The sequence below is a fragment of the Notolepis coatsorum genome (genome assembly GCF_963971535.1).
Source record: "Notolepis coatsorum genome assembly, chromosome: 1".
Classification (NCBI taxonomy): domain Eukaryota; kingdom Metazoa; phylum Chordata; class Actinopteri; order Aulopiformes; family Paralepididae; genus Notolepis; species Notolepis coatsorum.
The window spans coordinates 180022573-180047166 of record NC_140165.1 but is presented as its reverse complement, the minus strand read 5'-3'; the positions used below and the strand labels follow the sequence as shown (position 1 = coordinate 180047166).

General features: G+C 41.1%; 1 protein-coding gene across 1 annotated transcript in view; it reads left to right on the top strand.

Moving 5' to 3' along the window:
- The window catches only part of mnta (MAX network transcriptional repressor a), a 119672-nt gene that overhangs the window by 30284 nt on the left and 64794 nt on the right, over nt 1-24594 (top strand). Inside the window, exon 2 of the mRNA XM_084335802.1 lies at nt 18721-18945. Coding sequence (XP_084191928.1) covers nt 18721-18945 — 225 coding nt within the window. The remainder of the gene's footprint in view (nt 1-18720; nt 18946-24594) is intronic.

Here is a 24594-nt window from a genome sequence, read left to right as displayed (position 1 = left end):
ACAAGAGATTATGTTTTTGTAACATGTTTCTAAAACATTATCTCGTGTTATTTACATACTAAGACAATAGGTGTGACATACAAATGTAATTCGACACACACTGCCCAGCAAAAAATGTACATTTTTATTTTTGCAGCAAGGAAGAGATTGTTTAATTTGCATGATGAAGAGGTCACAGTTAAGTACCCTTTGACTGACATCAACTCCCACCGTAGAGAGGAATTTTACCTCACACTATTGCAAATAACAGTACTGCTTCTAGTAGGTATATGTGTAGCAAACAGTACAGTTCTGGCATGGCAGCAGTGAGATGGTGTCTTTCAACTAGCAATCTCTGATCTTTTGGGCTTACCGTTGATTGTGAACACTCTTGCCAGATATAAAGCTGCCCCTTCCAGTGCCACGGACTGTAAACATGAGACGTGGAACGTCCACATTTTCCACCCCCTGATCAGCTCGTACCCTAAAATATACCAACAATTACAACAAAGACCACATTAAGTGTTGGTTTCAATGGCCCCCCACTGCCTCAGGAAATATTTACCTAAGAGGGAAACCAAACTTCTTGACAGATTCTTGGAAGAAGGCCAGATAAATAAATTATATTTTCATCAGTCTACAGCATTGGTATTGTGTAGTGTTTGGTGAATTTATTGTATTATTGTATATATTATATTGTATATAAGCTAGTTGAAAGACACCATCTTACTGCTGCCATGCCAGAACTGTACTGTTTGCTACACATATACCTACTAGAAGCAGTACTGTTATTTGCAATAGTGTGAGGTAAAATTCCTCTCTACGGTGGGAGTTGATGTCAGTCAAAGGGTACTTAACTGTGACCTCTTCATCATGCAAATTAAACAATCTCTTCCTTGCTGCAAAAATAAAAATGTACATTTTTTGCTGGGCAGTGTGTGTCGAATTACATTTGTATGTCACACCTATTGTCTTAGTATGTAAATAACACGAGATAATGTTTTAGAAACATGTTACAAAAACATAATCTCTTGTTTTGGACTGACAATAATGACTCATGAAAGGGTAGATAAAGAAATACACACAATGAACATCAGATCATTGGATTGTATTTAAAATAAAATCCATCTGTGCATTTGTTGTTGCTGGAAACCTTTTCTCAACAAAAGAAACTGCTGAGATCTTACATGATCAGTTGTTTATTATACATACATAATAATTCCATGTCAAATCTGCCACAAATGCAAATATTGCCATTCCCTGTCCTTTAACTTTAAAATGTTCTGGTAAACTCACAATTTTCCAGGATAGAGAGGCTATGGCGAGACATGTGGACAGCTGTTACAGTCATCTACTATGATGCTCTACAGTACACTACCTTGAAGAAGAGGGGTTCCTCAACATTGGCAATGCTACACACCTCTTCTGTTGCCATTATGTGTTCCTGCCACGGCTTCACGATGACCTGGACACATTCCGCAGTGGCTGGGCAAATCATCCTATAAGAACAGAAGGCCATATGACCCCAAATCAGCTGTGGGAGCTGGGACGAAAGCCTGTTCCCCACCAGAAAGGGCTATCTGACAGCAAGGTAAATAGGTGAAAATATTTGAACTATAGCATAGTTATACTGTATGGCAAAAGTTGGGATGTGTCAAATGCATAAGAAAGGTTTCCTGATGAGAAAATGTAATTTCTCTTACATGTGGGAACAATTCATATGCTGAGTGAATTACAAAAGTGTAGGTCAGAATAAGAGCCATGAACATTTGCTATTGATTGATTGATTGATTGATTGAAAAGTTTATTAACAGATTGCAGAATGGGTACAGTACAGTACAGCTCAATACATACAATTGTTAAGGGGATGCAGACCAGAGAAAGACTTTCGTCTTTCGGCTAAACAACATGGGCAGTGGTTTAGGGCTTATAGTCCTAGAAAATGAGTTACAGTATGTGAAAACAGAAAGATAAATGAGTAGGAGCATACAGATTTCAAAAGCCATAAGTGCCCACCTTACTGCTGCTGTCTATCAAGATAATTAATACCACAAATAAGGCTTTCTATTTCTGTTGTTTTAGGGTGTGGATATTCCTCAGATTGAGTGGGAGAACAGTGGATTTGCTCCTGATGGCCACTCTAGTGTCATTGTCCCAAACACAGAGAGCCCACTGACTGATGGACTAATGGCTGCTTTAAGAGAAGCTGTTGACCTACGAGCTGCATCCCAGTCTGTGAGATCTACATTGCTGCTGTTCAATGTTGTGAGCATGTTCTATCTGATGACTGAGAAAGAGAGGTTAGGTATTTTTCTGTAACCAAATTTTTTCATTTCAACCTTTATTTAAAATCGTAAGCCTCTGAGGTTTCCCTCATTTACAGAAACGACGATTGTACAAAATGTAAACAGTACATAATACAAACTATATTCACAGAAATTTAAACACCAGAGTAAACATAAAACACGTTTAAAATAAATGTGGCACAATTCACCTTTGTTCCCTTGTTATTTTACAGATGTATTATGTTTTTATGGCAGACAAGTGCTCTGATTGGTTGTTGTCCTTTAGATCTGTAGACCCTCAGTTGTGTATAAACTACAGGTTATGAAGTTATCAGTATTCGCCATGAGCAGCAGGTAGTGATCCGTTATCGGCTGAAAAAACGTCCATACTGTGCATCCCTAATACATATACTGGGCTGTTCAATATACAACAGGCTGGCTGATTCTGAACGGAAGAAAGGAATAACTTTATTATGTGTTTTCACAGCAGAAAAACACTCAACACTGGAGTCAATGAACACCTCTGCTGGAACGCACCCTTGGAACGCCCCCGAGTCACGTCTTGAAATCAACTTTAGTAATAGCTGGGAGTTACCATGGATAGGAGTCTGAGGCAGGGTGTTGAAAGACGACGATAAACATTTATTAAACATCAACAGTAACAAACAATTTATTAAACAGTAACAAACAATATGGTTGAAAGACAACGATAAACATCAAGGTCAACACTCTTTCCATGTTCCACTCAGGGGATGTTGGGGTGAAGTCATGCCTGCAAAAAGAAAATAAATTGTAAACTGTGATATGAAGAAACAAACAAATAGATTTCTGTCTACTACAAGGTCATTGGATCAAAGAGATGTCTAACTTCTAGAAAAACTTCTATGAAGCACAATCTCAGGAGGCTCATACAGAACCAAGTGTTTCACTGTAATGTACATGTACCTTATGTGACAAATAAAACAAAACCTTAATTCATTATATTGTTTAAAATATATAAATCAGTACTACTGAGTAATAATGCTAATCAGATCATATGTATGTACAGAGTTGTAGTATTATTATGTACATTGATACAGCAGGTATAAAGACACTATGGTAGTCATACTGGCCAGCAGCGTAACTAGTACGAGTAGGTAAGGGATATGTACAGATATAGATATAGTAGTATCTACAGATATGTAAAAGGTTTATATGCAGTTATATGTACAAACACATGTGGATATATATACAGTACATTAAGCATAAATATAAACACAGCATTATTGTACATGCATGCCATCATACACTTGCCATCCTTCTTATTACTGTGTTGTGTCATCCAAAAATACTTTAATTTAGAGCCAGGTAATTCACACCACGACCATGTTACTATCACAAGATAGCGACTTAACAATAACAACAGGTAATGTTTTGTATTCTGGTCGTCACGAGACCGCCGGCCATCTTCGTATAACAGTTAGGGGACAACAAACGGGGTTCTAGATCAAATGTATGCGTTGAGCTGCGTTTTTATTACATATTACATACATATTCATTTCATAACCTACATAACATACATGTTCATCTCATAACCTTATATAAGACTTTTGATTTGGATTCTTGATTTTCGATTTAGATTCTAGCTAACTAGTAGTAGTACCTAATTGATTGATTGATTGAAAAGTTTATTAACAGATTGCAGAATGGGTACAGTACAGTACGGCTCAATACACACAATTGTTAAGGGGATGCAGACCAGAGAAAGACTTTCGTCTTGTTTACATCAGGGTCCCCCATTTTCAATTCGTAGTGGTGCCTGCCGTTAGCCTACCTGTTAATTATTGTTTATCATTGAGATCAAACTTACTGTATCAACTTCAGGCTTCAGCCACCTTCTCTTCTCTTTGTCGTCGGGAGGAAAGCGGTAATAAGATACCGTTTTGTTGACATCGTTGAACGTTTATTGCAACACGGAACACAGAACTAACTGACTATTACCGGAGCCCGGCTTCCTGGGTTGTTGTGATCACATGACTGACAAAGCCGTGCAGTGATAGGCCAGAAGTCAGTTCGATCACATCCAGCTCGATTGCTTTATCCTGTCTGGGTAACCCGGATGTTGGTTTTTTTACGTCGAAATCCACACACCGCAATTTTTGACATCGAATTATATACACCGCAATTATGCATCGAATTTTTTAATGAACACTGCATTTTTACATTGAATTTTATTATGCATTCGAATTTTTTTATTAACACTGCATTTTTGGTAAACTCTGAGCAAAAAAATTCAGATACATGATTTTCAAAGTATTTATTTGCAATGCTATAAATTCGGTGTCTGAAACTATAAATGCGGTGTCTGGAACTATAAATGCGGTGTCTGAAAAAATTCAGATACATGTTTTCAAAGTTATTATACATGTTTTCAAAGTAATTATTTTCAATGCTATAAATGCGGTGTCTGATTAAATTCAAATACTTATGGCACTCATTTGCTTCCATACGCGGGGAGCTAATGTTAGTAGCTTTGTTGTTGTCAGCACACAGGGCATTCAGGAAGTCAAAAACGAATAGCGCTTGCCGATTGGTGCTAAGAACAGCAGGGCGGGTGCAAGCGGTGTGACGTAATTGGCAGACTTGACTGTCAATCAAAATTATTCTGTTTTCCGTCAGAATGAATGAATGAAAACTTTATTAACAGATTGCATAATGGGTACAATACAGTACAGGAGGATGAAGACCAGAAAAAGACTTTCAGCTTTTTTACATAAGGGTCCTCTATTTTCAATTCATCAAAACATTTAGAGACATACAAATATACAGTAGTTTCATAAAAATGCTAAAATGCTATTGATTGATTGATTGATTGATTGATTGATTTAAAACTTTATTAACATATTGCAGAATGGGTACAGTACAGCTCAATACATACAATTGTTAAGGGGATGCAGACCAGAGAAAGACTTTTGTCTTGTTTACATCAGGGTCCCCCATTTTCAATTCATCATATTTCATATCTAAATCATATAATATCTCATTGCTAAATATATGCAATATATAATCTAATAATCCAATAATCTAAATCTAATATATAATATAAAAATGCTAAATGCATGGGTATTTTATTTTGTCTTTAATGTTAGCTTGCAAACTCAAATACTGTCTTGGTAAGCCTCATAATGAATTGTTTGGGGTAAAAAAGAAAAACATCGTGATGTGTATCGTGTATCGCCGAAAGGTCAGAAAATATCGTGATATCATATTTAGGCCATATCGCCCAGCCCTAGTTGGTTCATTATAAAAGATACAAACCTGACAACAAAAGCACTTAAATGTTAAATAAAAGGACCACGGTAATGAGGCAGGAGGAACATATTTTTTTGCACTATAATGGTAAAATTGTTATTTAAAAATGTGCCCCTAAAACATATTTTTTGCCCCTAAATTTCTAATGTAGGGGCAAGTGTGCCCCTAGTGAAAAAGCTTAGCGTACAGCCCTGTGAGCCCTCAGAATTTCCGAACAACTTGAGTTTGCTCGCTCTGACACTGTTTGTAAATAGTTATGAGTGTTGTATGTGCCTCCCTGTATTGTAAATAGTTCATATGTGTTGTCACTACTGTATGTATAATTGTAAATAAGTTAATTTATGTGTTGTAAATAAATATTAATATTTATTTACCTAATTTATGTGCAATAGTTCATTTCAGCTCAGTGTAGACAAATGCACCGATACTAACAACCGCCTTACTGCGCGCGTCTATGACGACCAGGCACGCGTTCTTCATGGGACGGGGTTGCACAGAGTGCAACCCCAGATAAGTACTCGCTATTTGCATATCAATAGCGCCGGTCGTCAGGTGTGTTAAATACGTTCTCAGATACATTCACACCTAACTTGTTGTGAATGACATGTGTTACATTCCATTCGTAGAGGCAATTAGGCACTGTCTTTAGTCTGTGCTCAAGCGAGGGGACATTAAATGCGCATTCGCGGGAGCGCGCGCACGTGCAACCCCAGATGATTTCAATAACGCACCACTGATGACGACACTGTTGACACCATGTATCCGTGACACGTGCGCCCCGTGAAAACACTAGTAGTTTTGGGGGCCTACCCCCCCTGAAAAAAATCCTAGGGGAAACACTGGGATCACTGATCATTCAATCGATACATGGATCCAAATCGATGGATCGTTATACCCCTACTAAACTGTAAGAAAATTTGCCATTTCAAGATTTGCATTATGTTTACATTCAAGCAGCTATTTAAGTGAGGAGTACACTATGCACAGTATTTTCAAATGATTGGTTTAAAAAAAGAAATAATAATTAGATTATGTCACTTCATTTTGTTTTATGATTGTGTATTGTATTGCACATTTATTTCTTCAAAATTAACTTGGGCTGTACCGAATAGTTCGAAGCTTCGAAGCTTCGTTCATAACGTTGACATTCGAATTCTAAATCAACATTCGATTTTCTTTATAAAAAAAATATATATATATTTGATTTAACTTTTTTTTTTATGTGTATTTATTCTGTTTAAACCAATGGGGGTTTTCTTCACAATTGCAGATAAAGATTAGGCTACACTAATATTATAGTATTATACTATTATAGTATATTTAAATAAAAGATTTATCATAAATGATGCAGCCTATCTGCATCCGCTTGGCGCTCCATCAAGACGTCACCATCACTTTCCAACTTCAATAGAAGCTTCGATTGTAAAACATTAAAAAAATAATTACATTTGGTACAGCCCTTGAACTACTTTTTCCAAGTAACTTTAGCTAACCAAACTATATTTCTGAGCGTAGCTTTGCTGTAGTTCAACTTCTTCCAGTGTGAAGTAATTGGTAGCTTCCAAAACTGCTTTCAGAGCTTCCCCAACACTGCAAGTATCTAAACCGAAGCCTGCGTGGCAGGTATACTGGCTCCAGACAGTTTGTCATCAGCCCTCTAAGCGGGAGGGCTTTCTGTGACGCATATTGGAGAACATTTCATAATGCAGATGACCATCTGCTTTGTATTGGAGACACTGATTTAGCCTTTGTGGTGGTGGTCTCACATTCCAGCCTGCAGGCTGGAGAGAGTTGTTACCCCACTGGCGCCTGTGGAAGACACATTTCCATGGCTGCTAGTGCCTCTGTTATGTCCCATCCCTGTCCTTATGGAAGACGGCCAGCTGTGTTATGAAGTTTGAGTTTACGACCTGACCTCCCTCCCGCTCCATGCTCTGCGCTGCGGTACTTTTATCCCGTTGTTATAACTACTTAAATTGACCTCCAGCGCTATAGTATAGTTTTTTCATGGTCCTTGACGAGCTCCCCCAGATCAAGTTGAGTTTGCCGGTTAATTGAATCTGGAAGCCTTCTGTGAAATGCTGAAATGGCTCCTGCTCCACCCCATATCGATGTCAAAGCTCCTTGTCTCCTCATGGCTCTAACATCACGATTGCCATGGCAACTGGATGCCCCAGCATCGCAGCACATGGAATGCAGTGGGAAGGGGGGTTTGGTTGGCGAGTGTCTTACAGGTAGGGATGCGCCGAAACTGATTTATATATATATATATATATATATATATATATATATATATATATATATATATATATACTAAGAAATAACAATTCAGTACATTTATATCTGTGTTAATTTGTTACATTTAGTTTCACTAAGTTAGGAAAGTAATGTTTTAAGTCAAGCCTGATGTTGCCTTGCACAAAAGAATGATCCCAGTCTCTTCCACACAGTGAGGCATACCGTTTATTAATTGAACAATGGGTATTTACATTTAGTCGTTTAGCTTTTATCCAAAGCGACTTACAGGTTCTGTACGACAAGTCATCAGGAAGGGTACAAGTCTATCAGCTGAGTAACAATGTTCATCAAAGTGTTGAGTGTTACAGTGTAGGTTAATTTATTAGGACATGTGCATGACAGTAAGGTTAGTTAGGTTTAGATTTAATTGAATCAGATCGGTACTCTGTATCGGCCGATACCCAAAGCCAGGTATCGGGACTGAAAAAGTCGGATCGGTGCATCCCTACTTACAGGATTTAATTGGTAGAATGAAGGTTACTGGAAACCAGGGAGTCTATCACCCACGCCCCCCCTCTCTCCTTTGGCTGAAAGACATGCACACTTTGTCTCCAGTGTATTTCATCCAATGGCTTTGTTGTCACATGATTAGATGGTACAGAGAGGGTTCCACAGGCATCAGGTGTTGTCTTCATCCCCAGGGCTCTGACACAGCAGTATGTTAAATGGACGATCAGTCGTTTGACGTGATGCCTCTGAAGCTGTCAAAGTTGTCAACCAGTTCAGATTCCTAAGCTGTTAGTTTCTATTAGTATTTGTTAGTATCTTCCCCAGCACTGATTTGATCCATTACTTTTACTGAACAGTATAGATGTAGACCATTCATTTGGAGTTACTGGACAAATATATTTGAATGATGTAACTTGTTTCTGTGCCCAAAATGAATAAGATGAAGCCTCTTTGCTTTGGTTTCCAACATATTGTACATGGCTGTTGACATCAGATTTGTATTATTGGGGAAACAGCCTGTTTTAGCCTGGTATTGGCCTGGTATCTCATGCCAGTATTGGTATCGGTGCACCCAAACAATTCCACATCCAAAACGTTATTGCATGCAATGTACATGTACTCCCTAAATGTGAATCTCCCACCCTTTTTCTACTGCACAATGCATGCCACGAGTAATGCCCTTGAAGCCAACCTAGTAATTATAACTATTTGATAGGAAACTGAAAGGACCTTTTCCCAGAACTCCTACAAGGAATGGTCCCCTAGGCTCTCCACTAAGAGGCTTTGTTTGTGTAATTAATTATTGCGCAGAACTTGCCATTTACAGGAAGAATTGATTCCTTTTCTTTTCCAGCCACAAAACAGAACTTGGACAGTGGATTCTGCCTGGTATTAGACTAGAGCTTCACATGCCAGTGACAAAACACCAACCCCTTTTCCCTTTATATATATTAGCAGCCAGCCTGGACCTGAACCGCTCAGGAGCTAGGCATCGTTTTCACCGCAGCCTGGACCTGAACCGCTCAGCAGCTAGGCAGCATTTTCACAGCAGCCTGGATCTGAACCGCTCAGCAGCTTGCACACCAGCCTCACTAAATCTGCACATGCCAACTTGGGTCTGCCCAGTCACGTTGCAACTTGCATATAAGGGAAACATTTTGAGGTGTTTTATTGTCAAAATGTACCAAACTGTTTCAATCAATTGCTGCTACTGTAAGTGGCTTCCAGAAACGTATGGACATAAATAGTTACATTTTAAATGGGATCACTGGTCAGTAATTTTCTGAAATCACATTTCCTTGGGGATAAAGAGGTTGGATATCTGGGTGATACCAGACTAAAATTATATTGAGGTTAGATATCTGGGTGATACCATGCTAAAACGGGTACTAAAATACATAAATGAAAGCAAAGCCACTTGATTTTTTGGCAGAAGCATGTTGGATCTTTTATTGGTGGAAAATGGATTTGTTGTTCAGTGGCCCCAAACAAATGATTGAATTAGTTTTATCTTCAAAAAGCTGGGGTTGCATAATTATGGCTCATCAGAGAATGCACCAAGGCATGGATAAAGTCTGCCGTTGGCGAGGCAGTTTCATGGGGGGTGGATTTCCATTTCAGTTCTTTACAACAGAGCAGTAACCCTAACCCCAGGGAACACGTCCTACAGCATTAACACTGCAACGTTACACCAACCCATATCTCCCTCCCTAATGTTTCCCAAATGTAACCCTTCTGATGAAGAACCATATAGGCCATGTTAGTTTTAAAATCACCCAAAAATAATAAACATCTACTGTTGAATGTGAATGTCTTCAATTAGGTTTGAAATCATTGTTCATCTGAAAACTAGTTAAAACCAACCTTACATGGTTCTTCAATATCTGAAATGAAATGATATGGGGGGGGAAATAAAAATAAAATATACTAACCTTCGTACTGTATTTTACTATCATGCACTTCTCTACTAAGTAGCCTAATCGTCCTTGCCTATATTACTACCGTACTTTTCGCACTATAAGCCGCACCTGACTATAAGCCGCAGCAGCTAAATTGAATGATGTGTACATCAGGGTTTCCGTTAGAATTTTATTTTGCAGGTCTGAGTGTCCGGTAGATTTCAATCTACCGGACAAATGGGATAAATTCCGGTCAGAGTTTATTGAGCTTAAAAACAATTGATAGGCCTATATAAAGAATGACATCATCAAGGCATTTATAATATTTTAACTTAAAACTAGGCTACTTTTGCGAATACAGTCATTAATATATTCCAAATAAAATAAGTCCCTCGAGACTTCGTGCTGCTGCCGACTTGAGGTGTCGGTGGGCAGTCTGCCCGACATTAAACAGCAGTCTGTTATAATCACATTTTTATGAGCTAACGAATTCCGTTATATTGGACATTTGTATTAATTATATCAAGCGAAGAACTGAGAAATTTGGCAGAGAGAGACGGCAACATTATCGTGGGTTTGCGTGATGACTCCACCTCCCAACGACTTGGTGCTGGTCATAATGTCCTGTGAAAATAATTCCCTCTAAGCACAATTTGATTATTTGAATTGTATTAAAATAGACTAAAATTAAATAGCCTATGCGATGAACGAAACAATCATTACATTTGTTTCATCGTTGCTTCACCAAGCAGCCGGTCTAATAATGACACCGCTGTGTCAGCGCGAGCTGGCTGTTGTTAGATTTACGTGAAGCATGGAGCTGCAGACCGACAGAGCAGCGGTGTTTTTAGGTCCGGTCCGGTCTGGGCTCAGCAGCGCCGCTCACCCAACAGCTGAATTGCCAATGGCTGGATTGGAGTACTGCATTCTGTGGGGCTGCAGATGGATGCTTCTCACAAATCTAGGAGCAGCAAGCTCGCGCTGACACAGCGGTGTCATTATTAGACCGGCTGAAACGATGAAACAAATGTAATGATTGTTTCGTTCATCGCATAGGCTATTTAATTTTTGTCTATTTTAATACAATTCAAATAATCTAATTGTGCTTAGAGGGAATTATTTTCACCGGACATTATGACCGGAGAGATTAAATATGTCGGACTTCAACAGATTTTGCAGGTCAAATACCGGTAATTACCGGCTAACGGAAACGCTGGTGTACATATATATATATAAGCCGCACTGGACTATAAGCCGCATGTGTTTTAATGTTTAATTACCATATGTAAGGGGTGGAGCCTGCAGCTTAATTTGACTCAACACGGGAAACCTCACCCGGCCCGGACACGGAAAGGATTGACAGATTGATTGCTTTTTCTCGATTCTGTGGGTGGTGGTGCATGGCCGTTCTTATATTGAGCTTTAAGTTCCCACCTCTACAGAGTGACTCCCACCTCTACAGAGAATGACTCCCATTGGGACACAATACTGTCGGACAAATAACAAGAATTAACTCATTTACAAGTTGTATTAAGTAAATAAGGGAACAGATAAATAACATTTCAATGCAGTAAAAAAAGCAATATTTCGATTTTCGGGTTTTGTCCACATATAAGCCGCACCGTTATATAAGCTGCAGGGTCGAAAAATGGGGGAAAAAGCCGCGGCTTATAGTCCGAAAAGTACGGTACCTACTATGCTAATATTTCTATACTACAATGCACTCAAGACTGTAGCACTCAAGTTCACAACTGTTTGACGAAAATGTTTACTTAGCTGCCAAAGTCTTACCCTTCCTGCTGACTTGTTGTACAGAACTTGTAAGTCGCTTTGGATAAAGTGTCAGCTAAATGACTAAAAGCTTAATGTAATGTTTGTCCGAGGAACTTGTAGTAGATTGTCAGGAGCAGGGACAACATCTGATCTTGGTAACTCTTTCCGAGATGTTTCCTGGTTCATATTTTGGTGCTCGACATGTAGGGAATGATGTCATTTGGTCAAGGCAGGAGTGAGGCCTTGGGTCGTGCTTCGCTCCATTAACTCATTCACTGCCCGCTATTATCCTTATCCTGTTCTCACTGGGCCACTCTAAAAGATAGGCATTTTCACTGTGCGTCGCTGTGTTTGCACGGCTATATCTATATTCTATATTATAGCTATGGAGACAATACTATGGCTCATTTGACAGTAACTATCCCTCGTCCAACATGTAAAAAGAATAAATTTTTTCACGTATACGTTCGCGTGTATCCCGTCATGAATATTGTATAGTTTCAGAGTGATCCTGGCTAATTCCTAGAAACTGCGTTATGGAGCGATATGTGAATTTTGCTAAATGCGTTCGCGTTGCTCGCCTGGACACGCTACTGTTTACAAATCAAAGGTATATAATAGGTATTGTGTTTCATCATGAATGCATCAAGGGGGGGGGGGGGGGGGGTCGTTTTTTGATGCTCTGATCGCCAGCAACGGCATTCGTTTTGAATACTACATACGTTGATCGGCTGGATCGATATAAAATCATTGTAGGATCAAGGTGGAATTGACGTCAGATAGTCCCCGACATAATCTGGCACAACACATGCAATTTTGGCCCAGGCAAGTCTAGCGGTTCATCCGACCAGATTGGAACATGTCCTGGACACGTTCCAAAATTCTCCACCCGGACGACATTAGATGTGACACACTGTCTGGAACAGGGTTTCAAAGGGTGGGCTTTCAGCTGTTACCGGCTTTCAACGGTAACATAGAGGTCTGTGACACTGCATAGTAGGGCTGGGCGATATGGCCAAAAACGTTATCGCGATAAAATTATAAAATTATTTTCATATAACTCAATATCGATAATTATCGTCGATATAATGTCTGTCAAGTTAACTTCTTATGCCCGGCGCCGATGGACGGGCTATTAATAGACTTGTTTTGCTGCTGCGAATGTCTCGAGTTGATGTCGTCATCAGTCCGCGCACGTTAGCAGTTAGCTAGAGCAAGCGGTGTATCCCATGAGACAATGTACTAAATATGACCCTAAAATACTCTGTTCCGCCCCAATACATTGCAACGACGTCCACCGTATACCCCACACTACTCTAACCGTTACCCTCAGAATTCACGCCACACATCCACTTGGCACGTAAACTATAAAATAGCGCCGTGCAAGCTAATTATCCTAGCCAGCCTTGTTTCCAAGCGGTGTATCCCATGACAATGTACTAAATATGACCATAAAATACTCTGTTCCGCCCCAATACATTGCAACGACGTCCACTGTATACCCCACACTCAGGGACCGAAACTAGAGAGCGCCACCCGCCATTTGCGCTCAGTTTTTACGTTTGGCGCCTCCCACTGAGACGTCTGAGCGCCGTGTGGCGCTCAATCAAATAGTCATGTGAAAATCGAAAATCATGATCCAATTCTTTAGCGGAGTTCTCACTCGCTGTCTCAGCACACATGAAGCGCGCACCGCGCACTGCTGCTGCTGCTGCTACCCCATCCTCACCTGTTGCATGTAAACAGAGGCTATTGCCTCACCGTGACGTTAGTCTAGTCAGTGTGGGACCTTCGTGAGATAACGTTAGCTACCGTTACAAAATGACCCAGTCAACTATTCACTTAGTTTAATACATGACTTTGAGGCATTGTGTAACGTTATCCAGCTGGCTAGCTACGGATAGCTCCCGACATCAACAAATCCATCAGCAATAGTCCAGTGCATAATACCTCCGTTGGCTAGGTAACTAGTCACTACGAAATGTCGCAGTAAACTAAATAGTTCACTGAGGCGTTGTCCCAACGCCATCCAGCAGTAGCTACAGAAAGCTCCTGGCATCAATGTGGCTACAACAACAACATGCGTATTCGAGTCCCTGGTTTACATCGCATGAGTGAGGGCTGCTGACTAGGGTCCAGGTGCAGCGCCGGAGAATTCTTTTGCATGCTGAATGTAGCGTTTAGGGTCCAGCTGCACCCCCGGAGAATCCTTGCTGGAGCTGGAGGCCACTCGAGTATACACACAGACAGTGGAGCTGTTTGCAGACAGCGAGGTGGCGATGTCTCGCAGATAACACAATCACAAGTATGATTATATAATATATATATTTTATTAAAAAAAAAATTATATAAAATAATAATAAAAAAAAATGTTATCAAAAAAAGGTTGGCGGGTAAGAAATATGCTTGGCGGGTAGATTCTTCCCATCTACCCGCCACTGGCCGGTGAGTCAAAAAGTTAATTTCGCTCCCTGCCCACACTACTATAACCGTTACCCTCAGAATTCAAAACACACACCAACTCGGCAGGTAAACTATAAAATAGCGCCGTGCAAGCTAATTATCCTAGCCAGCCTTGTTTCCAAGCGGTGTATCCCATGACAATGTACTAAATATGACCATAAAATACTCTGTTCCGCCCCAATACATTGCAACGACGTCCACCGTATACCCCACACTACTATAACTGTAACTGAGGGGTACAATTCCCTGACTGTATTAAATAAGTATGGTATCATTAAACCACTACTGTCTTATGTACATTACTACTGGCCATACAGTACACAGGTATATGAGATGAACACCTCCACAATGACACGGTTCCACACAAATCTTGGTTAGAATAATATTTATTAGCAGCAATAATAGTATATTACATTACTTTACTTAGAGTCGCGCTTGTAAGGCGAAGAATGTGCATGAATAGGTCAAGAGTGTAAGTCCATTAGAATATTACGCAGGAGATAATGAATACCACCTGTATCATAGGAATTATATCTATGGTACACTAGTAGGGCAGCGGGAGATACTAGTAGGGTCCCTCCGGTTGTAGGCCAGCAGGGGGGAGGAATGTCCGAATGCAAACTCTGGATCAACGGGGAATCAATAAGCTCCAGCTACGGGAGGCAGTACATTACTCCCTTGATCGGCAGACGAAAGCAGCAGCTATAATCCAAGTATGCGTGCAGCATAGGTGAAAGCCAGCCAGCCTCTCCTAGAGACGGGCTCGAGTGATGTTCCTCACGGGTAAATCCCACACAGTAGTGGGTGTAGACGATTCTCCTCCGCTCCCACAGCCACAGGACCAAAGCAATAATCCAGCCGAAAAGGGCTCTGTAGTCGCCGGTGTAGGTTATCTAGTGCAGGGGTTCCCAAACTTTTCAGGCCGGGGCCCAGAAAATAAGGCGTCAGAGAGCCGCGGCCCAATGCACATCGTCTGGCTTTTTTTTTTTTTTTTTTTTTGCCAGTCGACCGATTTTTTTAAGCCAAATATCACTTCAATCCTATTAAGTTAGTTCAAGTTAGTTATTCATTTATATGTGCTATTTATGAGAGGGCTAACTTGTTGCAAAATAATAATGATAATAATAATAGCCTCATTAAAATACTATTGTTGCTTCGGTTGTTTTCAGTGTTTTATGTGCATAATCTGTTATTTAGTTTGAAATGTTCGTTGAAATAAGTAGATTTTTCGTTTTTGTTTATTTATTAAGTTAATATAAAACCATATAGTCACATTTTAGAATACAATAGAAAATAATTTTAGAATACAACTAGAAACACTGTCCTGGCCTGCTTCTAAGTTCAGTGGCCTGACAAATTCTTTTTAAATAAAAAAATAAAAAATAATTTTTTTTTTTTTTTTTTTTATCATCTCGCGGCCCATCCGTGGCTGCTCGCGGCCCACCTTTGGGTCGCGACCCCGACTTTGGGAACCACTGAGTGTACCAGGGTTAGAAATTAAAAAAAAAATTCAGGGGCTTTTTTTGCCCCCCTTAATTGCTTTTCGGGGGCTTTTTTTGTATTTCGGGGGCACAACATTTTTATAATGAAAATTAACAAAGATTATAAAACATTCTTGACACTTTTTTTTACAGTCTTCGTCCCTATGTTTGATAACGTAATGTTAATGTCTCCATATATAGGGCTCTACGCTAACCTTTTTCCCAAGGAGCACATGTGCTCCTAAATAAAATGTTAATAAATAAAATCTAAATACAAATTTAGGAGCACACAGAAATTTAGGAGCACAGTGACAATTGTTCAAGTAACACACGCACACGATGTGTGACATCATGGCTTGGTTTCATGTTTTGAGGTACCTTAAATTATCTGTAAATAATACATACATACTCTATCTAAATAGATTAAATATTATTGTCCCTGAGTGAGGGCAAGTTGTGTTGTTGTCTTGATATAATAACCGGTTGCCTCTGGATCAATGAATGTCTAATATTGAATAATATTATTAGATATTTTATTTTTAACATCCCTAATTCCAACAGTCAAGAGGCTTGTTTCAAATTGATGAAAAACCCCACACACGCAACGTTTGTGAGTATAGGCTCTGGCCAGATCGATCAATGAAATACGTTGCACGCTCAGCGCTGTGGAATGAAGGAAATGCGCATCGGGATCGGATTTGGATGTTATTCTTTTGGAGTTGTGTTACAAATGGAATGGTCTTTCCCCGCCGAACACAAGTTACTTAACGTTACACAGGTCGCGCTATGCAGATGCTTAGCTTGCTAACGTTAAGATAGCAGTGTAATGCTTGATGAGAGCAGAGCGCTCTCTCTGTGTTCGCAGCACCTCAAGTGCCTGTAACACGCAGCGGGCCCCGCCTCCCTCCTCCTTGGAACAAACATTCCACCCAAAAACTGAATTTCAGTCCAGTTTCAATCTGAACTATTAACAGCGGAGCTGTTTTGTAATCTTCACAATCACTCGTCTGTCTCGCACACTGCAAGTAAATGATTTTTCCGGTTTGCACACACACATATTATTAGGGGCAATACGAGGGAAATGCTTGCACTGTAGAGCATATATATAATTATATATATAATTAGTAAACTGTCGGGGGCTTTTTTTGCCCCCCTTAACTGATTTTCGAGGGCATTTGGTCAATTTTCGAGGGCATTTTGCCCCAAGCCCCCGTTAATTTCGAACCCTGGAGTGTACATATCCACACGGTTCTCGTCTAGGGCTCCTCGGATGACGGCACCAGGTTAAGCCGCCCAGCCTGGATAAGCACACTAGCTCGGTACGAGGAAGCGTTGGTAATGCTGGTCACTGTAGAACGGTAGCCGCACGATACACTATACATAATAGACTATTACTTAAATAATAGAATAGGTCGAACTCGACGATACAGCGTTAAACTCTGACACTTCAGCTATCAATTCGCACGCGGTCTCAAGGCTCTATTTTGGGGCAAAACGGGCCCACTTCACAGCACGTTGTATCGTGGTGTAAGGCTTCAACTTATTAGAGTAACATACTTCTGTATTCACCTGCGCCGTATTTATACGTTAGGTGAACAAACTAGTACCAGCCTTATTTCTGTCTCGTATTCTTGCGCAGAGCCGGTCATGTCCAGGCATGTCTCAGCGGTGACTTTGAACTAGACATTGGGGGGTATGGCCGTGGCGCCTAGGGGATCGCTTCCAATAGGAGAACGAATATTATGGTCTGTCCTGTAAAGGGATATTCCGTGTATATGTACAAAGAATATACAAGGGATATCAGACGATATACAAATACTATACAATATATCTCAAGTAATAAATATATATATTCGGTTTAATCTGACCCTTTGTAACAATAACCGTTACCCTCAGAATTCAAAACACACCAACTCGGCAGGTAAACTATAAAATAGCGCCGTGCAAGCTAATTATCCTAGCCAGCCTTGTTTACTACTTGAGTCATACCTCTCTATGTCTCCTTCCGCTGTCGGCCATCTCCTTCACTGATTGGTTGTTAGTGCGTACGTGCTCATATCCAAGCTTGGAAAATCGATATATCGAAACTTTGCGACCACGTTTCATGTTTATTTCGAGGAAATCATTTATCGCGATAGTTATCGTTATCGTTTTATCGCCCAGCCCTACTGCATAGATTATTAAAATCGGAAAAAAATTTAAACTGACCAAATCAGTGATTGCCGTTCAACGGTTGGCGAGCAAACACGTGTATATATATACGTGAATGGCGCAGAATGAGTTAGGGCCTCGTTAGTAGCAGTTACTGCTGCCTTGGCTAATGATGTTGTCTGTTTTGTCCATTTCCTGGGACTAGTTTGTGTGTTAATTTTTGTCCTGTGAATGTTTAAAGGGGAACTACAGCAATTTTCAAAATCCAAACATGTCATTCCTATATTCTAAGACTTTTTTTTAAGATACTTGTTATTTATGAACAACTCTCCCAAATCCAAAAAGCAGAGTGCTAAAGGCACTTTTTTTGTAATATAGTTGTAATTTTTTATACAAATGTAGTGTTCTATTCATATGATGTCAGCTGACAATGCAGTAACAGGTACGGTTAGTCTAATATGGGTTTTTAAAGGCAATAGGAGTCAATCAAACCAAGCAGCTCTGTCCTTTCAGCTGGATGACACTGATAGGTCAATTTACTATTTTTAATAAAAGAACAATATCGACCCAATGTAACCTTTAAGCCAATAGAAGTGCTGTATTTTTTGTGTGTGTAACATCTATGCTGATGTCATGGTGTATCTTCCATAGAAGAGAATGATTTGAGGGAGAAGCTGCGTCTGGAGCAGCTGACAGACCAGAGGGAAACTGCCTACGCCTCCCCTTCCATCCACATCAACAACTATGTAGCCCGAGCAGAGGACCGTCGCCTTGCCCCCGTGGCCCTGCCGCCACGCCCCCTCCCACTCCCCTCCATGCCCATCACAGTCATCCCCATCCCGGTGGTCACCTCCCACCACACAGGCTTACCCCAAGGTAAGACGGCATTGGCGACAGCTACCCTTGCGCGTCCGCAATTCTTTAAAGGTCCCCTGTCTTTTAAATCGCCATTTCTAGTGTTTAGCATTGTTTTCTAGCAATGTGGGGTTGTATCAATGGGGTCTGTGTCTCTAATTCTCATTTTGGCGCATCAGTCCAGTTCACATGTCACAAGATCCTCCCCCACTGAACTAAGCCATTCTGATTTGACTGTTTTGCTGACGTGAATAAGGCACTGATCTGCATATCTCAGCCCCTGGTTGTAGTCACCGCCCACAATCAACAATTCGCTCAACAACAGCGAGTGGAAATACTGACACTTCCTCAAACGGGTTGACGTGACGCGAGTGCCGACAGAGAGAGAGCAGACAATGAGCGAGCGAGAGGGAGAGAGGGATACGGAGCATTTACACACACTCCCGACTGCGTGTGTGTGTGGGGAAACACACACGCAGTCGGGAGTGTGTGTGTAAATGCTCCGTATCCCTCTCTCTCTCTCTCTCTCTCTCTCTCTCTCCCTCTCTCGTTATTTGCTCTCTCTCTGTCGGCACTCGCATCACGTCAACCTGTTGCAAAATATCATAGCGCACACGCACACGCACACTCCTACGCGTATTCCCATCCGTGCAATAATATTCACTGGGTATATATTGTCATTTGAAACAAGTTACCAATGCATTGTCCCGTGGGATTATGCCCCGCTGCGGCAAAATTAATTAGTCTCCCTCTCTATCTCTCTATGTCTCTCTCTGTCTGCCAGTGCAGACTGTGGGTGACTGTCACTCAAAGCGCTTTGTGAGTATGGGTGGAGCCCAGCCCAAAACAGCTTGAAATCTTGAATTGGAAAAATGCTGCTTTAGAGTACTTGATTAGAAATGCCCAAATAGTGAAAGGAATAGCAAAACATGGGACCTTTAACTCATTCAACACCAGACCCGATGATAGTCGGGTTAACTCGCAGACTGTTCAGCGCCAATCACGAGTATAGTCGGGTTTTAATCGTTATTTCTTTTATTAGCGATATCCATTCATTTTCATCCATCCAGCCTGATGTTATCATTGGGAATGGGTCTGAGCTCGCAAAAGGGCAAATACCGCCGCCTACGCCTTCCAGCTGGTATTGCACTCCATTGGGAATGGTGTAGTTTATTTTCTGGGACGATCCGAGCCGTGCGGGCGGGGTTTAAATACTCAGGCGAGGTAGGCAGGCATTTCAGACAATTTGATTCGGAGTTCCGTCATTTGATTCGGAGTCGTGACAGATTTTAACCTGGTATAATATGATTTGTAGATGCATACAGATTGAAACTAAATTGAGCCAATCAGAGGCGTCAAATATCATGAAAAAGGGAATTTTTTTCCTACCGCGGCCGCGCCAAGCATAGTCATTGGCGAGCAATCGGCAGGACGCAGCGACTTGAGAGACCGGATTGCGCCAATAGTTCGTCGTCGGAAATGTATAATAATCGCAAGATACATTCAGACAGTGTTGGATGAGATCTAACTAAATGGATTTATGGACACATTTATGCCCGGACCACAAAGCTTATTGAAGGGTAAGCGGCGGCACGACGGCTCTACCGGTGAGTCTCAGCCTGTTGTTATGATATGAAAATGTAATTGTAGTGCTGTCGGACCCTGATACGTGTTGTCTTTTCCTTTTAGCTAACGCTATTAAATAAAGATATACAGTGGAGGTTAAAATAAGAATGACTTTGCCTGGAAAAAAAAGTTCAGTCAGGAGATGTTTTGACGGAGATGACGCATCCCCGCGGGAATAGACTTTACCATAAATCATAGGCTGGTATACGCTACATTCTCTTTAAACATATAAATGTTACAGGACAAAAGTAATAGATTTAATCACTTTTATTCTTTTAAACTTGGTCTGACCGACCTTCAGCATACATGAACCATGAACAGGCAGTAGATCCAGTAGTAGAAACGCATGTCAGAAAACACGAGTGCTTGATTGATTGAAAATGGTATTAACAGATTGCAGAATGGGTACAATACAGTACAGGTCAATACACACAATTATTAAGGGGATGCAGACCAGAGAAAGACTTTCGTCTTGTTTACATCAGGGTCCCCCATTTCTCCCCCATGCTCCTATTGTCCTAAATGTTACACGACAGTTTTAAAATGCTATTGTTTTACTGTATTTTCCCTATACATAATTTGAACTATACACAATACATAATTTGAACTATACACAATATATCATTTGAACTATAGACGATACATAATTTGGACTATACACAATACATCATTTGAACTAGGCTTGGGCGGTATCATTTTTTATCGGTATCATGACTTTCATTCTCATCAGCGGGGGGGGGGGGGCGGAGCTAACAATATACTCGTTATCACCATACATAACTCTTATATTGAAACACGTTGACATTAGGGCCGTTCTTTCAACCTAAAAGTGCACTTTCTTCGACCTTGAACCTAAATTCCTTAGCAACCCGTGTTACCAAGTAAACAAATCACAGAACGATAGCCAGTTAGTTAGCCAGCGCCAGCCAGGTACTACCGTTAGCTCCCAACGATAGCCACATTAGTTAGCCAGCGCCAGCCAGCTACTACCGTTAGCTCCCAACGATAGCCACGTTAGTTAACCAGCGCCAGCCAGGTACTACCGTTAGCTCCCAACGATAGCCAAGTTAGTTAGCCAGCGCCAGCCAGGTACTACCGTTAGCTCCCAACGATAGCCACGTTAGTTAGCCAGCGCCAGCCAGCTACTACCGTTAGCTCCCAACGATAGCCACATTTAGTTAGCCAGCGCTAGCCAGCTACTACCGTTAGCTCCCAACGATAGCCACGTTAGTTAGCCAGCGCCAGCCAGGTACTACCGTTAGCTCCCAACGATAGCCATGTTAGTTAGCCAGCGCCAGCCAGCTACTACCGTTAGCTCCCAGAACGATAGCCACGTTAGTTAGCCAGCGCCAGCCAGCTACTACCGTTAGCTCCCAACAATAGCCACGTTAGTTAGCCAGCGCCAGCCAGGTACTACCGTTGGCTCTCAGAACGATAGCCACGTAACCCTCTGCTGGCGCATGCTGTACACTACAATCAACTCTGTCAGTGTAATAGCAGTCTGTGACGTCACAGTATTGAGAATCATACCGGCGGGATTTCAAAATATCCTGGTATACCGTAATACCGTCATACCGCCCAAGCCTAATTTGAACTATAGACGATACATAATTTGAACTATACAATAATACTGAATTTGAACTATACACAATACATCATTTGAACTATACATAATTTGAACTATACACAATACATCATTTGAACTATATACAATACTGAATTTGAACTATACTGAAAACGCTTGTCAGAAAACACATATCCTGCATTATGCCTCCTCCACTCTGGAGTCAGAGCCACTACACCTGCTACAGCCTCAAAATCCTCCACTCCTGGGCCCTCATTCATCAATGTGTGCGTAGAACATGTTCTATTTCCACACGTAAGCACGGAATGTAGAACCAGTGTACGCACAGGGAAGTCGGGATTCATCACACGTGCGTACGCAGGCTCTACGCACACCTGTCATGATGAATCCCACCTTGGCTCTGCGCCGAGGCTCGTGCACACTTTCACGTATTTGCATACCAGAAACGCCCCGATTAACCATATACGGTAATGGAATACACCCATGAAATGTGGAAAAATGGACTAAGCCGAGGGAAGCGTGTCATGAGACAGGCTGACAGACGTGTACACTTACGGTGATGTCGGATATGATATCTATTAACCATTGCTGCCTGGGCAGCGCAAACACTAATAAATACCGCGCTGGAATATGACTGCCTTTTCCCGTGTTGTTTGATTAATACCCAGGGATTAAAGTTCTCCTCAATTTTATTCCAAATCGCGATGGATCTCCCGTCAATTTTCTACCTGCTGCATATGATTTCTAGAGGCATACTACAATCTATTTTGATGTCAGTATTGGGTAGCCTATATTATAAACAATAATACGAGAGCATATACAAGAACAATGAATCTCACTGCATGTATGATGTAGCCTGCCTTTCAATACATGAACTTGAATTCCATCATGTTTGTGTGCGGGACTCACAAGGCTGTTGTCACAATGGGTGGTACCGTAATAATAACAGTCCACACAATATCACGATCCATGCCATAGCCTATGTTCTATTAGGACATGATCTGTGACGACAAATGTTCTAGAATGTTTGATTAAGATATCATACTCTGACAGCATGCCTATGATCAACAAAAACGCGAACTTGAATCCCATCATATACATAGTCTGTCCACTATCTGGTGTCATTGCAATGCGTTTTCTATTCTTATACAGTAAAAAGGGGGAAGAACACTATATTCATATGACTTGTATTCTGCTTACAGCTTCGAAATTCCACTTGTTTCGTTTAACGTAAAGCCTTTTAAATATAATCAAAACGTTCCCGTGTTTCTGCGGTCTGCGCAAAATAATAACGAGTTGAGCTTTATGATGAATTGAAAATGGGGGACCCTGATGTAAACAAGACGAAAGTCTTTCTCTGGTCTGCATCCCCAATTAACAATTGTATGTACTGAGCTGTACTGTACTGTACCCATTCTGCAATCTGTTAATAAACTTTTCAATCAATCAATCAATCAAGCTACGCGGAGCGCAGTCAGTCAGTAGCCTACACCCCGTATATTCCGATAACGCTATATAAACCATGCTGCATTCATTCTGAGAGAAAGATCTATTATTCCAAATGCTATTTATAGGGTTTTGACCATAATTACACTACTGTTGCTATTTTACAATGAACTATAATGAACTACGGTTCGTACAGAACATGCCAGTGTTATTATGCACAGAAGCTCATTTCCTTGTTGTAATAATATATTCTACCACTGGGCGCCAGGTACGCATGGTCTGACCTGTGCGTAGATGTAAGCACGGAGTCAAGTTCAAGTTGAAATTGATGAATCCCACTCTTTGCTTAGAAATGATCGTACGCACAGGGTAAGCACAAATCTGTGCGTAGAACACGTTGATGAATGAGGGCCCTGGAGTCAGAGCCACTACACCTGCTACAGCCTCAAAATCCTCCACTCCTGGGCCCTCATTCATCAATGTGTGCGTAGAACATGTTCTATTTCCACACGTAAGCACGGAATGTAGAACCAGTGTACGCACAGGGAAGTCGGGATTCATCACACGTGCGTACGCAGGCTCTACGCACACCTGTCATGATGAATCCCACCTTGGCTCTGCGCCGAGGCTCGTGCACACTTTCACGTATTTGCATACCAGAAACGCCCCGATTAACCATATACGGTAATGGAATACACCCATGAAATGTGGAAAAATGGACTAAGCCGAGGGAAGCGTGTCATGAGACAGGCTGACAGACGTGTACACTTACGGTGATGTCGGATATGATATCTATTAACCATTGCTGCCTGGGCAGCGCAAACACTAATAAATACCGCGCTGGAATATGACTGCCTTTTCCCGTGTTGTTTGATTAATACCCAGGGATTAAAGTTCTCAATTTTATTCCAAATCGCGATGGATCTCCCGTCAATTTTCTACCTGCTGCATATGATTTCTAGAGGCATACTACAATCTATTTTGATGTCAGTATTGGGTAGCCTATATTATAA